The sequence below is a fragment of the Erithacus rubecula genome, assembly GCF_903797595.1.
Source record: "Erithacus rubecula genome assembly, chromosome: 2".
Taxonomy (NCBI): Eukaryota; Metazoa; Chordata; class Aves; order Passeriformes; family Muscicapidae; genus Erithacus; species Erithacus rubecula.
This window is the reverse complement of record NC_136685.1, coordinates 89287018-89301121: the sequence shown is the minus strand read 5'-3', so window position 1 is coordinate 89301121 and position 14104 is coordinate 89287018. Positions and strand designations below refer to the sequence as shown.

General features: G+C 36.0%; 1 protein-coding gene across 1 annotated transcript in view; it reads right to left on the bottom strand.

Moving 5' to 3' along the window:
* CENPF (centromere protein F) overlaps nt 1-14104 on the bottom strand; it is a 47787-nt gene that overhangs the window by 13229 nt on the left and 20454 nt on the right. Inside the window, exons 7-12 of the mRNA XM_079298849.1 lie at nt 13125-13327; nt 10249-10374; nt 8452-8580; nt 6810-6932; nt 4133-4268; nt 234-3667 (exon numbers count right to left, since the gene is read on the bottom strand). Of these exons, the coding sequence (XP_079154975.1) occupies nt 234-3667; nt 4133-4268; nt 6810-6932; nt 8452-8580; nt 10249-10374; nt 13125-13327 (4151 nt within the window). The remainder of the gene's footprint in view (nt 1-233; nt 3668-4132; nt 4269-6809; nt 6933-8451; nt 8581-10248; nt 10375-13124; nt 13328-14104) is intronic.

Here is a 14104-nt window from a genome sequence, read left to right as displayed (position 1 = left end):
CATCCTTCTGTATTTTGGGAAAATAGGTGTCTACATGACAAAGTGAACTGTTATTAGTATCACTAAAGGGATAAAGATTACTGCTCAAGTATGGATTATTTTTCTTTTTCCAAATGATAGTACTGCTTCTGTGGGGCACAATTTTAAACAGATTTTATTGCAAAAATTCTATTTTTGTGACCACAAGTAAAAGGACTTATATAAAACTTATTTGCATGACAACAATTACTTACATTTTCAATATCTGTGCACAGCAATGAATGAGAACTTAAATCAAGGACCTGTAGTTGGAATCTTGCTGCTTCCAGTTCCAAAGAGAGATTCTCAGTTTGTTTTCTTTCTGCTGCCAGTTTGCACTCCATCTCCATAGTCATATTATTCAGCTTCTGCTGCCATTCTTCCTTTTCAGACAGATTTTGCTGTTTGAGATGATCTATTTCTTTCCTTTCAGAAAGTATAACTTCTTTCAGCTCTTGTATTTCCTCATTTTTCATATTCTCTTGAACATGAAACTGATCTTCAAGCACCTTGATAGCCTTCTCATATGTCTGACAGAGCATCTCAAGTTCTTCAATTCTATTTTCAAGGTTAGATTTTCTTGGAGTAATACTCCTGAGCTCTCTAACAGAGTCCAAACTGTGATCATTATGACACTTTTCAACCAAAACTTCTGCTGCATCCTCTGAAATTACTTCTACAGAACTGTCTGTCTGATTAATTTCCTCTGTCCATTTGCATGAGCCACTGTTATGAGAATCACTTACTTCTAACAGACAGGGATTTATAGAAAGGTCTGAGGAAGAATCTGTGGCCTTAGTTTCATCTAATTTAGGCAGCGTGTCATCATGGATGGATGACAGTGACACTTGCACAGAACCTACATGAGCACTGCTCTGACTTGCTGACAATGAAGAATTTTCTGCTTTCAGTATTTCAATACAAGACTGCAGCTCACATATCTTTGAGCTCATACTACAGTGCTGTTCATATAATTTTAGGTGCTCATTCTGGAAAGTCAAAAGCTTCTCTCTTACCTCTGCAAAGTGTACCTTAACTTCTTTGCTGGACAATTTTAAATCTTCGTAGTCAGAAGAATTGCAGTCTTTAAGTCTGAAGGACATTTCCTTATTATCAGAACACATTCTCAGATCACTGTTATCACTTTGATCCATAAGTTCATCAGGAAGAACAGCCTTCTCAGCTTTTAAATTGCTATCTGCATTAATTATATCTTCTTTCTCTTCTTCCACTTTACTAATACCTATGGTACCATTGGTTTTTGCATCTTTGAATCCAGAGGCTAATGCAGTGTTTTCATTCTGCAGCCTCTCACACATTTTCTCAAGCTCACTCAGCTGGTCTATTGTTACCTGCAAAGAGCATGCCAGCAACACTGATGAAGAACTTTCATCTATTCCTCTTTTGCCACAATCCTGGGAAATGTCACCACAATTATACTCCAATGAGCAGCCATCTTCCTCTAACAGTGTAGGAGGAGAATCAGCAGTTTTCAGTTCTTTAACTGACAGTAGCTCTTGCTCTAGTCTCTCTTTCTGTCTCAGGCTTTTCTCAAGTTCTGCCTCCATACGTTTTAAAGCAGCCTCCAGCTGCATCACTTCTAACCTGCAGTTCTCTAGAGAGAGCTCACTATCCTCAAAATCCATTTGAAGAAGCTCAAGTTTAACCTGGTATTTATTCAGCTCAATGTCCTTTTCTTCCATTGACTTTCTCAAGTGTTCTGAACAGAGTCTCTGTTCACAATTTACACTGCACATTAGAGGATCATTTTTTGCTGGTTCATTCCCCTGTTGCTCCTTTTCTTGAAACACAAGGCCACATTTCTCTTGTGTTGTATTTTGCATTGTCCTGACATTTAATTTTTCCTGGCTTAAACAGTCAAATTCCAGAGAAGGCACAGGTTGGATGTTGGAAAATTCTGACTGCAGTTGTTGAAGTTCATGAACCAAATCCTTTTTCATTTCTTCTGAGGCTATTAGTTTATGCAAGATCTCTTTGTTCTCACTAAGTACCTGTTTCTCTCGTTCTAATTTTGCTTTTTTTTCATCTAATTCAATTGTCTGCTCTCTCAGAATGTTCATAATTTTTCCATTTTCTTCTTCTACTGATTTATACTTTGCCTGCAAAACTTCAAGCTCTGTTTTGATTTCTTCAGTTCTTGATTCAATATGCTGTCTTTCCTCCTCATGTTTTCCAGACATTTCAGAAATTATTTCTTCTCTTTCCTTTAAGCTATCATAAATATTTTTATTTGCCTCCAGTAAAGTTATTTGTTCTTGCTTTAAAGCACTGCTTAAATCCCTAAGGGCTGTATTTTCTTCAGTAAGTTCATCAATTTTTTTACTGTATGAGCAAATCATTGAAGACATGTCCTTCTTCTCTGAATCCCATTTTTCAGACATGAGCTTCAGCTGTCTTAGAGAATCCTCAAGCAACTTATTATTGATCTTTAAATCCTGAAGCTCAACTTGTCGGTTTTCTAATATTTTATTCAGAGTCTGGAGTTGCATGTCCTTTTCCTCAAGAATAGCTGAAGTTTTTTCAACAAATCCCTGACGTGCTGAAATATCTGCTTGCAAGTTACTGATGTGCTGCTTGGTTTCTGCCATGAAGCTGTTGTACATCTGTTCTACTGCAAATAGCCTTTGCTCTGTTTCACTCTTTATTTGCAGTAAGTCTTCATACTGCTGCTGCTGATTTGAATTCAGCTGCTTTTGAGCCACTAAAGAACTCTCAAGAAAAGAGATCTGCTCTTGTAAATTGGCCAGATCCTTAGTTTTTCCCACTTCTAGAGGAGGTCTTGCACACCCATGATCCTCAATGCTGGAGTTAGTTGCTGCAAATTGCATATTATCTAGAGGAGTCTTATCCTGTCTGCTTTGTAAATTAACTTCTCCCTCTTCTGTAATTTCTGAAGTATCTTTTGCTTTAACAAGACAACAGATTTTTTCATATTCACCAAGCAGGTCATGATAGCACTGCTCCCTTTGCAGTCCTTCACTTGCTGACAACTGTAACTTCTCTTCTACTTCAGCAACTTGGTTGGTGAGCTGGACAATTTTACAGGACATATTTTCTATCTCTTTGCAGTATTTTTTATCAGAACATTCTGCTTTCTGCTTAAGTTCATCAAAAGCTTTTTTTTGTTCTTCTAATTCTGCACTTTTACATTCCAACATATATTTAAGTTCTCTAATCTCCGTGGATTTCCTGTCACTTTCAGTTTGCATCATTCTAAGTTTCTCACTATGCTCATGATTTTTGCTTTGCTGACTTTGAAGGGAACTCTCCAAGTCATTAATATGAGCCAGCATCCCTTCCTTTTCAGACTTCAGTTTATTTATAAGATGATCTGCTTCATTTTTCCATTGAGAAAATACAGTAGCCTCTTTTTGCAATTCTTCACATTCTCTCTGCTTTAGTCCAAGGAGTCTCTGCAAAGTTTCTGATTCTCCCTCCATCTTACTTATTTTACAATCTTGTTCTTTAATATGATTGTCTTTCTCCTTGATGAGACCTCGGGTAGACTCTTGTTGCTTCTCCATGTCAGCTAAAGCTATTTTCAGGTTCTCCAGTGCAAGTGAGCTCTCTTGCCTTTTAAATTTCTCTTCCAGTAACTTCAGCTCCACTTCCTGAACAGCATTCTTATCTGTAGAAGAAAATGCCATCAAATCTTTGCCAGTCAATATTGGCAAGTCTACTGATAACTTTCTAGATGAGGTGTTACTATTTACTTTTACTACTTTCAATTCTCATTCTACTGCAAAGCATTTCTGTTTTGTTATATCACTGAATGAAGGATGTTAATATTACTTTAGGCTTTCAGGCACTACATATAGTCAGCTTTCCATAAAGGAACTATAAAACAGAAGTTTTCTATTTAAAATAGGTTCTATGAAAACAAACTTGCTGATAAGTTCAATACACTTTGATTAATTTCAAAACAGATTATCTTCAGGAACTGTACATGTTCACAGAAAAAAAAATCTTCTTTTCATCAGCAACAAACTCAATGTTTTTAAAAAACACTAATCATATTCCCCAGCAGAAACTTTTGACTTAATTCACAATGAAACTCCACAAAGAGTTCTGTAAATTTAAAATCATAACTCACTTTTCATCTCTTCTGCAAAATTTTGGCTTTGCTTTAGAGATTGCTTGATCTTATTTAGTTCTTCTTCAAGCTGGTGGATCTCTTGTGATTTCTTTTCAAGTTGACAGTTGAGAAGATTTTTCTCCTGCTTCACTTCCTAAATCAAAACCAAATAAGGCCATATTTCATGTAAATTGATAAGGAGATCAATGGACTCAGATCATTTAAATCAAAGTAAAGATATTCCGTTGGTCCTGTTAAGACTTTGGGCATCTATGCCTGTGTTCCTAAGCACTGCTTAGAAACATAAGCTGAATATTTTATTCTTAACTAACTGACAGCATCTGAGAGATGCTGCCAGTTGATGTAGTCAGTACGTTCCTCATTAGCATAGAACAAACAGCTTCACATTACTTCACAGTAAGAGATGGGACAGGACAGATCCTACAAAATCTGAGCTGATTAAGTCAGGCTACTTTCCCAAAGCAGCTTGGTAAACAAATCCCTGCAATGGCATCAGAATTAACATGAAATGTGTAGATAAGATTTCACCTGTCATCTCATGTAGAGACAAGTTCTCTTTGCACTGGTCAAATTTTATTTAGAAGTGCTTATGCTTTCAGATGGTTGCTTTGCAATTAACAGCACTTTCTTTCCAATAAATTGGTTTAAAAAAAAAACACCAAACAAGCAAAAAAAACCCCCACACTATCACCAGCACCAAAACAACCACATAACTACATTGCACCCAAGAAACCAAATAAAAGTTCTTTAAAATAGACTCGTCTGTGTTCTCCAAACTGCTGTGCTCTGGACAAGAGATGGCACAGAACTGACATGGCCCAAATGGAAACAGACTGTCATTTATTCATGCATTTACTACTATCAGGATGAGCATCAACTCACAAGAGCCAAGCTCAAGAAATGGCAAGATTTGAATGAAAAAAATTAAAAGCTTGCTGGCGTGGAAGGGTTGTTTTTGCAACAACATAAATTACTGTCTGAACATGATTAAAATTGTCACTGTAGCTAACAGTTGCCTTCCCTATCCACAGTTAAATTTTCAAAGAAGTTTAAGCCTCTAAATCCCTTGCATTTAAAGCTGCATGCACAGATACAATATAAGTACACAAATTAAACTAAAGCATTCATTAGAAAACCTAGGAAGATCTGTGGAAAGAAAAACAAACAAGCTTAAGGAATTAAAACAGCTAAAAGGTCAAATTATTTCTATTTGGTGCAAACATTCCCAATACCCATAGAATCATACAGTGGGTTGGAAAGGACCTTAAAGGTCATCTAGTTCCAACCTCCCTGCCATGGGCAGGGACCTCTCCTAGACTGGGTACAGAATTTTTTCCTAGTATCTAATCTAAACCTCCTATCTGTCAGTTTTAAACCATTTCCCCTTGTCCTGTCACTACATGCTTTTGTAAATAGTCTCTATCTTTCTTGTAGGTTCTCTTCAGGGACTGGAAGGCCACAATTAGGTCACCCCAAAGCCTTTTCTTCTCCAGATTGGACAAACCCAATTCTGTCTGTCTTTTCTTGTAGGAGAGGTGTTCCATCCCTCTGATCATCCCCTTGGTGGCCTCCTCTGGACTTGCTCAACAAGTCAATGTATGAGAGAGCACCAGTAAGCTGGGCCAAAACCATGCAAAGTGCTGTTCTAACAACAGCCAGATTCCAATAGCTGGGAATGTTCTCAGACATTGTAATGTACCAGAATCAGTAAGAAATGTACCCAAATTTTCACAATATGCTAAACCCATACAAGTGTTTGTGATGATCTGAACAAAATCCACTATTTTACTTAAGACTGTTGCAGAGAAATTTAAAGATAATTTTTTGGCAGAGGCTACACCAAGTTATTTTATATCTGCTGATGACAACTGGCAACAAGCAAAATGAGAGTGTTTAACAAAATTGAAGTGTGACATGGATTAAATAGGTACCCAGCTGTTTTTCCTATTTACTGCTGATTCTCCAAATAAAAGTTAAAGTTGGCATTGAGAGGTCTCTAGTGGCAAAACTGTGACTGTAATTTCAAGTGCAGTTGATCTGGTTGCCACCAAAGCAAAACAATATAATTGAGAAGACAGGAGAGTCTAAAGTGGAAAGGGTTCTGCAGGTGTGAGTGTGGTAGTTTGGCAGCATACAGAAACTTCTCTGAATTTACCTTCATTTGGGAGAAAGTTTTTCCAGCACTATATATCCATTAGACTGTCTAATTCTAAGAGAGATGCTTTTTTTTTTTAGAGGATATAGTATTTGTACAAAATCACTGAGTTTAACAGTATGAATCAAAGTCCAAAAGTCAATGATTCTAGAATTTACTTTCAAAAATCAAACACACATTTTATTGTTCTTCTATTTTTGTTTCAGAACTAAAAGCAAGAATCACTTGAAACACAACATTTTTCTTTTTAAAAAAAGTCCAATGTGAACTAGAATCAGATCAACATTACAGAAATGAATCCTAACCACACAACTAACTCCAGAAACTGCACTAATTTCCACAATGCTAGGGAAGGCCTCATTTTTTGTTGCAACTAGGATAAGTTAAAAATTTTACTGGACTATGTCAGTAAAAGACTTCTTATGGGGAAAAACACAATTGTGAGCAAATGCTCTAAAGTGTTTACAAATTGCAGATTTATGGTGGCAATTCTGCCAAATACTCCTCAGCATTGCTCACCTGAAAGCTTCTTGTCAGATCAGCTTCCTTAGCCTGGGCTGCTGATAAAGCCTGCTCTGCTCTGCACAGCTTCTGGGTGAGATCACTGGTGTCGTGTTCCAAGCGTTGCTTTGCTGCCATTACCTGGAAAATCAACATTGTAATCACAACTTCTTGCTTTAAACTCCCTTTCTTGAATGCAACATTCTGTTACTAAATGCAACTACATTATTTTAGCCCACCATGAGCCCAAGGGTTGCTTTACTGTTGTTTAGAGAAAAGCTGCTTATTGCCTTTCCTTTGCTTCTGACCAAAACAATGGGATGTCTCTAAAATACACACATTTCTAGACTGTCTAAAATAAGATTATTTCATCCAACTTACAGCTACATCACTCCAATGATATCTGTAGGACAGAAATGAGACTGGAATACAATTGCCCTTTTGCTAAGCTGTGTGAATTAGAAAACTGGATCATAACTGCAATTACTGCTCTGTTGACACAGATTTTATAAAAATGAACGCGTTTTAACTCTTTAGAAAGAGTCCTAAAACACTCCAGACTAAAAAAGGAAATTATACTAGTGGGTTAAAAAAAAAAAAAAAGTCTATTAAAGGTCATCAAGTAATAAATTACCTTTCTTTGAGAAGGAAGTAAAAGGCACTTATTGTCCTCTCAAATCAATTTTTAGGTAAGCATATAGGAAAGAATATGTATACAATAAAGAAGCCTCCAATAAAAAACTTTTGACTGAATGTAGTCCCACAGCTATATTTCTAAAATAAAACAAGCAAGAAAGCTGTAGGCAGTTTCAGAAATGATGTTTCAGTTTAGGCTGCCTACAAATGAGGCTTCTCAACATGACTTTCAAGAACTTTTGGCCCTTTTTAGAAAATCTGTTAGTTCTGCTGCTTGAGAAATGTTCTCAAGAGTTTTTGGAGGCTTTTAAACATTCCTCTTTTCTGGTCACCCTAAGGCTTGTGCTGCTTTCTAACCTAATTTAAGTTGGGAGTTTTTGACAACTGATGTGTTTTAACAGCTAGCTGCTGCCAAAGCTGTGGAAGAGCTCCTTCATACTGACCTTCTTCCTTACACAAGTCATGACACTCATCTGATTTTGTGGAGAATCAGTTCAGGGAATTAAACTAATAGCAAACACTTGGTTCTGTATACACATATGCTAATTTAAATGTAATATTTTCTTTGCTCTTTTATCTCATCTATCAGCTGTCTCCAGGATCACATGGCCAGGATTTATGAAAATAGGACTGTTTTTCCTGTTGGTCAGTAGCTCTACTGTCAAACTACACCTCTGCATGATTTGTTTGGTTTTTTTTTTTTTTTTATTTTATGTAAAGTGTCTTGGGATCAACCTTAGCTGCTCCTTTCTCAAATTTATTTTACCTGCACTGTCTGCATTTACATCTCCTTCCCTGTGAGGAGGGGACTAGCCACAAACATTTAAAAGCCTTTAATTCATTTAAATACATAGTATTTTGGCAAGAAATACCAAATGGTAAATACAAAACATATAATAAATACTGAAAAAACATTAATACAAGATAACACAATTATTTTTTGCTTTGCCTTTTAAATTAAGGCAGTGCTGTTGAGACAACTCAATAGCATTCTAGTAGAATTTTAATTCTAAAAATAGCCTACTTTGTCAAATTCTGCCTGCAGAACATTGAAGTCACTTTTGGCTTGCTGTAGCTCCTGATTCAGTTTGTTTCTTATCTGGTTGCACTGCTGATCCAGTGTTTGCAAGGAACGCTGCTGACAAGAGAGCTCCTAGAAAACAGGGGCAGAGAAGCAAAGAAATAAACACAAGACCACAACAAGTCTCTATTTCTGTTACTTCAGAACTAGCTGACTTTTAACAGCAAGTACTGCCTGGTCAGGGACACTTGTCTTACACAAGAAACAACAATTTCAACCTAGCTTTGATTTATGAGGCAAATGCCACATAAGCAAGAATGACATTAACCCAATTTATGTCATCTGCTTAAGAACTTAATTACTGTAACATTCTTGTTGCACAAAGGGAAAAATGAATCTAAAACTAATGAAAGAAACAGTGTTAAAATTTTTCCAACTGAAGGTAAATTTCACACAAGAATTACTTTAGAGTACAAGTAGGCAGGTTCATCTCTGCTATTACTTACTGTACTATAAGGTTGTTTTTTTTCCCAAAATACTGCACAAATTTTGTTGCAAGACAATGTAATACAGAGCCTTTAAACAGGACTTGACAGAATATTATAAATAAATTAACATTAAACAAGCATTTTAAGAACATGTAACAGCTCACAGATTCTAACCATTGCAGGAAAAGACAGTTCTCAATTAAGGGCCTTGCTGAACAACTTAGAATGGCAGTATGTGGTTTTACATGTTAATCTGAGGGCCTTTTTTAGCTAACTGACAAAAGGAAAAACCAGGACAGGAGGTTCAGAGGCCTCCAATCCATCTTCTGATTAATACAGTGATGTTACAACTACTCAAATACAAAGATAGTTGCCCCAATTTACCAATTCTAGACAAGATTCAGAATTAATCTGAGATCCTGAGGTATCACCTAGACTAACAGACTTTGTAAAAATCACTTTTTCACTCAAGAGTGCTGGTAACAGCACCTTTTATTGGCTACCCCACCAGAACTCCTCTGTCAATTATTTTATCTATCTGGCCATACCTTAGAGAAAAGGTTTCAGGTTAAACACTTAATACAACAAGCAGCCTTCCTCAGGGCAATCTCTTTATATTCAATTCATAAAGCAAAGTTAAAGCCCATCTGAAATAGCACTATCACTTCTGAATCTGAGTCTTGGATTTGCTAACATAGATCACATTATTAAGCTTAAAAAGAAAAATACAAAGAGTTTAGCCCTAATCCAAATCAGTGTTAATGCTGTTAATACTAAATATAACTTCATTCCAGAAGAAATCCTGGGATAGTGCTACACTTTTTCTCTCTGCAAGAGCTGGCATGATGAAGGAAATTAAAGACATTCATACTAATTGGCTATATTAACATCTTCAGAGCATGAACCAAAATTAGAATAATAGAGATGCAATCCTAAAGAAATTATTTTCTTCTGTGTAAAATGCATGCAAAATTAACTCAAATTCCACAGAAATAATTGAATTGGTTACTAAGTTCAAGCTCACATATACATAATTTTATGAAAAATGGAGCCTAGTTTCTCATGGATTTCTATCTCATTCCATCTCTCAAACACATTCTCTATTGTCTGGTGAATACCAACCCAATCCTGCACTTCTCCAACAGCCTTTCCCCACTATTGCAGTGTTTGTTTTCCATTTTTTCAATTACCTTTGCAACTTCTCCCTCTCTGTCAAATGTGATTCCAACTAACAGAAAATCAGATACACAGCATCAGCCAATTGATTTCATCTCCACAGGAAGTCAAAGTTAACAAGTTCTCTTTGCCTTACCTGTTGGTATTCCTTTTCCTTTGCCTTTATTTTCTGTTCTAAAGACTGACGAGCGCTCTCAGCATTTTGTCTTTGGCAATTCAGTTCTTCTGATAATCGCTTCACCTTTTGCTCCAACATCTGGATCTATGATAATTTAGTTATCAGTCACAAGTGTTAAAGGGGCAAGCAATGTTTCATTTAAACATATAAGCCTTCACTTAAAAAAAAGCCACTGCTGTCAGCTACTACAATTGTTCTAGCATTCATATAACCACAGTAACTGTAGCTGGTACCATAGAAATTCTTAGCAATCCAAAGTACAAAACTCATTCATTCTTCCTTATGTTAGTGAGAAAATGTATGTGTATATATAACAAGAATACATGTATTTTTACATACATGTGTAAGGTGTGTACACGTACATGAGTGTATACACACACAATAATGAAAACATCTTTAGATTATATATATCTAAATATATATAAAGATATGTTAAGAAAATATATAAGACTTATATATTTATATATATTTAGATAAGAAAATCAATGTTTTTGATGGATAGTCTGCAGAAAGATGTTACATCTTGCGCTAAGAATAAATTGCATTTTCAGCACCTCAGGTTGCTACCAACTAAAGAATGACTGCTAATGCTAAGCAGCTACATGATTAGACTGAAAATAAATGGATATTCCACCAAATTTCAGAGTGGTTCAGCAAATTGATTTGGACAGAAAAAAAGAGGCAACTATCTTAGTATATTATAACAGAGTATTTTTTACAACTTTAAACTTGAATTAAACAACTTTTAATTAAACAACAACTTTTTAAATTTTAATTTTAAAAAAATCATCAGGCTATGTCTAGCTTCACCTCCACGTTAACTGGTTATTTAACTCAGTTGATTATGTCAATATTATGTCACCCAAGAGTGAAGCATTGTTCACCTAGCTTCCAGAACAAAAAAATGTAAATTTTATTCCAGACCAAATCTATTAATGCAGAATATGTACTTTTTTTGTCCCCAGAGAGTAAGAAAAATGGCAATGGGTGAATGGGACTCCCTTTCTTCAGCAACAAGAGCTGTTTATTGAGTCAATGAAACAGTAGAAGAGAATAAGAAGCAGGTTGCTGTATTGGGATGTCAGGTTATCAGGCAGACACTGCAGGGGTTGACAACTCCTGCAAGATCACAGGGAAATGTGATTGCAGAAAGGCTGCAGATCTCACAAGGAGTGAAAATACTTAATAACACAGAGGTGCTGTGTTTGAGGTCTGAATAGTACCAGTGACAGAAGTGCACAAGGGGGGTTGCCAGGATTAAATCCAGGCTACAAGGCACAAACTAAAATCTCAATGCTGTTCTACTTTCAAAGTCCAGGGTGGGCAGGCAGACATCGAATTCCAGTGTAAGAAAGAAGAAACAGAACATAAAGGAGTCACCTTCAGATAGCAGGACCAAAGGAACCTTCTGGGGCAAGATGCACTGCATCTTAAGGATGGGCTGCACCTCAGTTCCAAGTCCCATTTCTCCTTGTCCTTCCCCAGGCATGTTTCTAGATACACAACCTTGCCCCTTCCCTTGGGCTGCTTTTAATCTCCTTTGATTCCTCAGTAAAACAATTCTGCTCTCTTAAACCCAGAGAAAATTAACAAGGGAAAAATTAAATACATAACACCCTAATCTTTTACTAAGTTGAATAGTCATTTTTTTTAAAATCAAATTTAACTAAGCCCTTTTCAGAGAAATTGAGCTGTCAGACTGAATCAGTTGTGTCTTCCCACAAACTCACCATGATAACAGTGCCATTATGAAGTCAAGGGACTATGACAGGTGTTGAATTTCCACTTACTCAGCTAAGACTTCCCCCAGACTAGTTCCTCACTCAGAATTATCAACAGGCAAATGTTGCTGTCTCTGAGAAGGCAGTGATCAAGTTCTACTAGCAAATATAAGGCTTACTTTTTAAGGGCCAATACATGAGTTGTGGGAACATTAGCTAACATACTAATATACTTAAGCATGCAGAAACTTGCTGACAAACGTGCAAAAGTAATCTACCCAGAGAATATGCACACAGAAACATGTTTTTCCCTATGCTGTAGATGAATCAAACTAGTAGAGAAAAATGTTAAAGGATAGATGAAATTATGAAGATTCAAGGTATTATGACATCTGTGCTCTCATTCCAAATTTGTTAAGTGTTGTGAAAAGGAACTTTAGTAAGGTAACGCATCTTGATTAATCAAGGAAAATAGTTGCTACTTTCTTCAGTTTGAATTACTTTAAGCACCAGCAGATTTTTGTGTATTTACATACACCCTGTAAATTCTTGTCTAAGAAAGCTGTACTATTCTATTCGCTCTTACTATGAATTCAAACTCCTTAAGATTAGGCTGTGAAATGCCATTTAGAAACTGTATATATTCTTAATCTCACATTACAGTTTTACCTAGACATTATTTGAAACAAGCAATTTACAATACAAGGGCTAGGCCCCTACAACATCCTGTAGCATAAGCAACAAATTCTGATTTCTAGCCAAAGACACAACAGTCTTTTTCAGGTCAGAACTCACCACCAGATGTCATTGTTGCTCTATGCAACTTGATAGTAAATATTTTTTCAGAATTTAAGTCGCTCTTACCCAAGTAAGAAAATTATTTCTTTAGGTAGTATAAGAGCCTTCCAGAAAATGGGCACTGCTTACATGTATTAATGTTCTTACATATAATACATATCAAACTAACACATACTTCTCAAAACTTGATCCTCAGTAAACTCTCAGGAAACTTACTCTGAGAACCTTGTTTCTTACTACATGGCTGAAAACTGACACATAGGAATACTGGCAATGAATTGTAAGGAGAGTTAGATGTGTGAGGCAACATTTTACCTGTGTGGCAGCTTGATCAACTTGTGTACTCGTTTGAGTCAGTTTATCTCTGGTTTTGTTCAGAATTTTATCCTTCTCAGTTAATTCCAACTTCAGTCTGTCCAGCTCCAGTTCAGTCTCTTGATGCTTATTCATATGAGACCTCTTCAGTTTTTCTTGAGCTTGCAATTGCTGCTCTAGGTCTTGAATAATGGAATTTAGTTCTGAATTTAAAAAACAGTAAAGATTAAGAATACTTTCTGCTTTGGAAGGTACCTCTTCCAAGTACTTTAAATGTTTGATAACAACCCCATTTCCTCATACAGGCAGACACGCTGTAAAATTTTCAGCAAGTTAAAACAAGTTTCAACTGTCTTCTACTATGACATCAATGACAAAAACTGTCAAGACTGAAAGACAGTTGAGTCTAAATCAATAATTCCTACCTTATGAGAAAGAACACAGACATGAGAGCTCAGGAACAAGTGCTGCAAAAGCAAAGACAATTTGTTCCTCTGATGGTTTATTTTTGTTTGGTTTTGTTACTGCTTTTAAGCATGCAGAAACATGTCACTCGAAATATCTTTTTTTTTTTTTTTTAAATAAGTATATCCACTACAAGCATTTGCTTGGGGCAACTGTGCTTCCAAAAGACATTTCAACTATCTGGTAATTGTAAATATCCCATTTCATATTTTAATCTTTTTCCTGTCTCAAAACTGCATACAGCCAAAACTAAACCAAGTAATATTCTCACAGTATATATCAGTAAGAGTTTATCTTCCAAAAACCACAACACAGTAGAAACACAATTCACAGTAGAAAACATAAGTCAGCTACAGGAAGCATTACTCAGAATTACTGTTATCCAGTTTTGTTGGGTTTTTGGGGTTTGTTTTTTCTTTTTTGTTGTTGTTGTTTTGGCTTTTTTTTAAAGTCCTGTCTTCCTGACTCTGAATTTGTATGGCTTCCAAGTTGAAAAAGCCACCAAAACTGAAGCT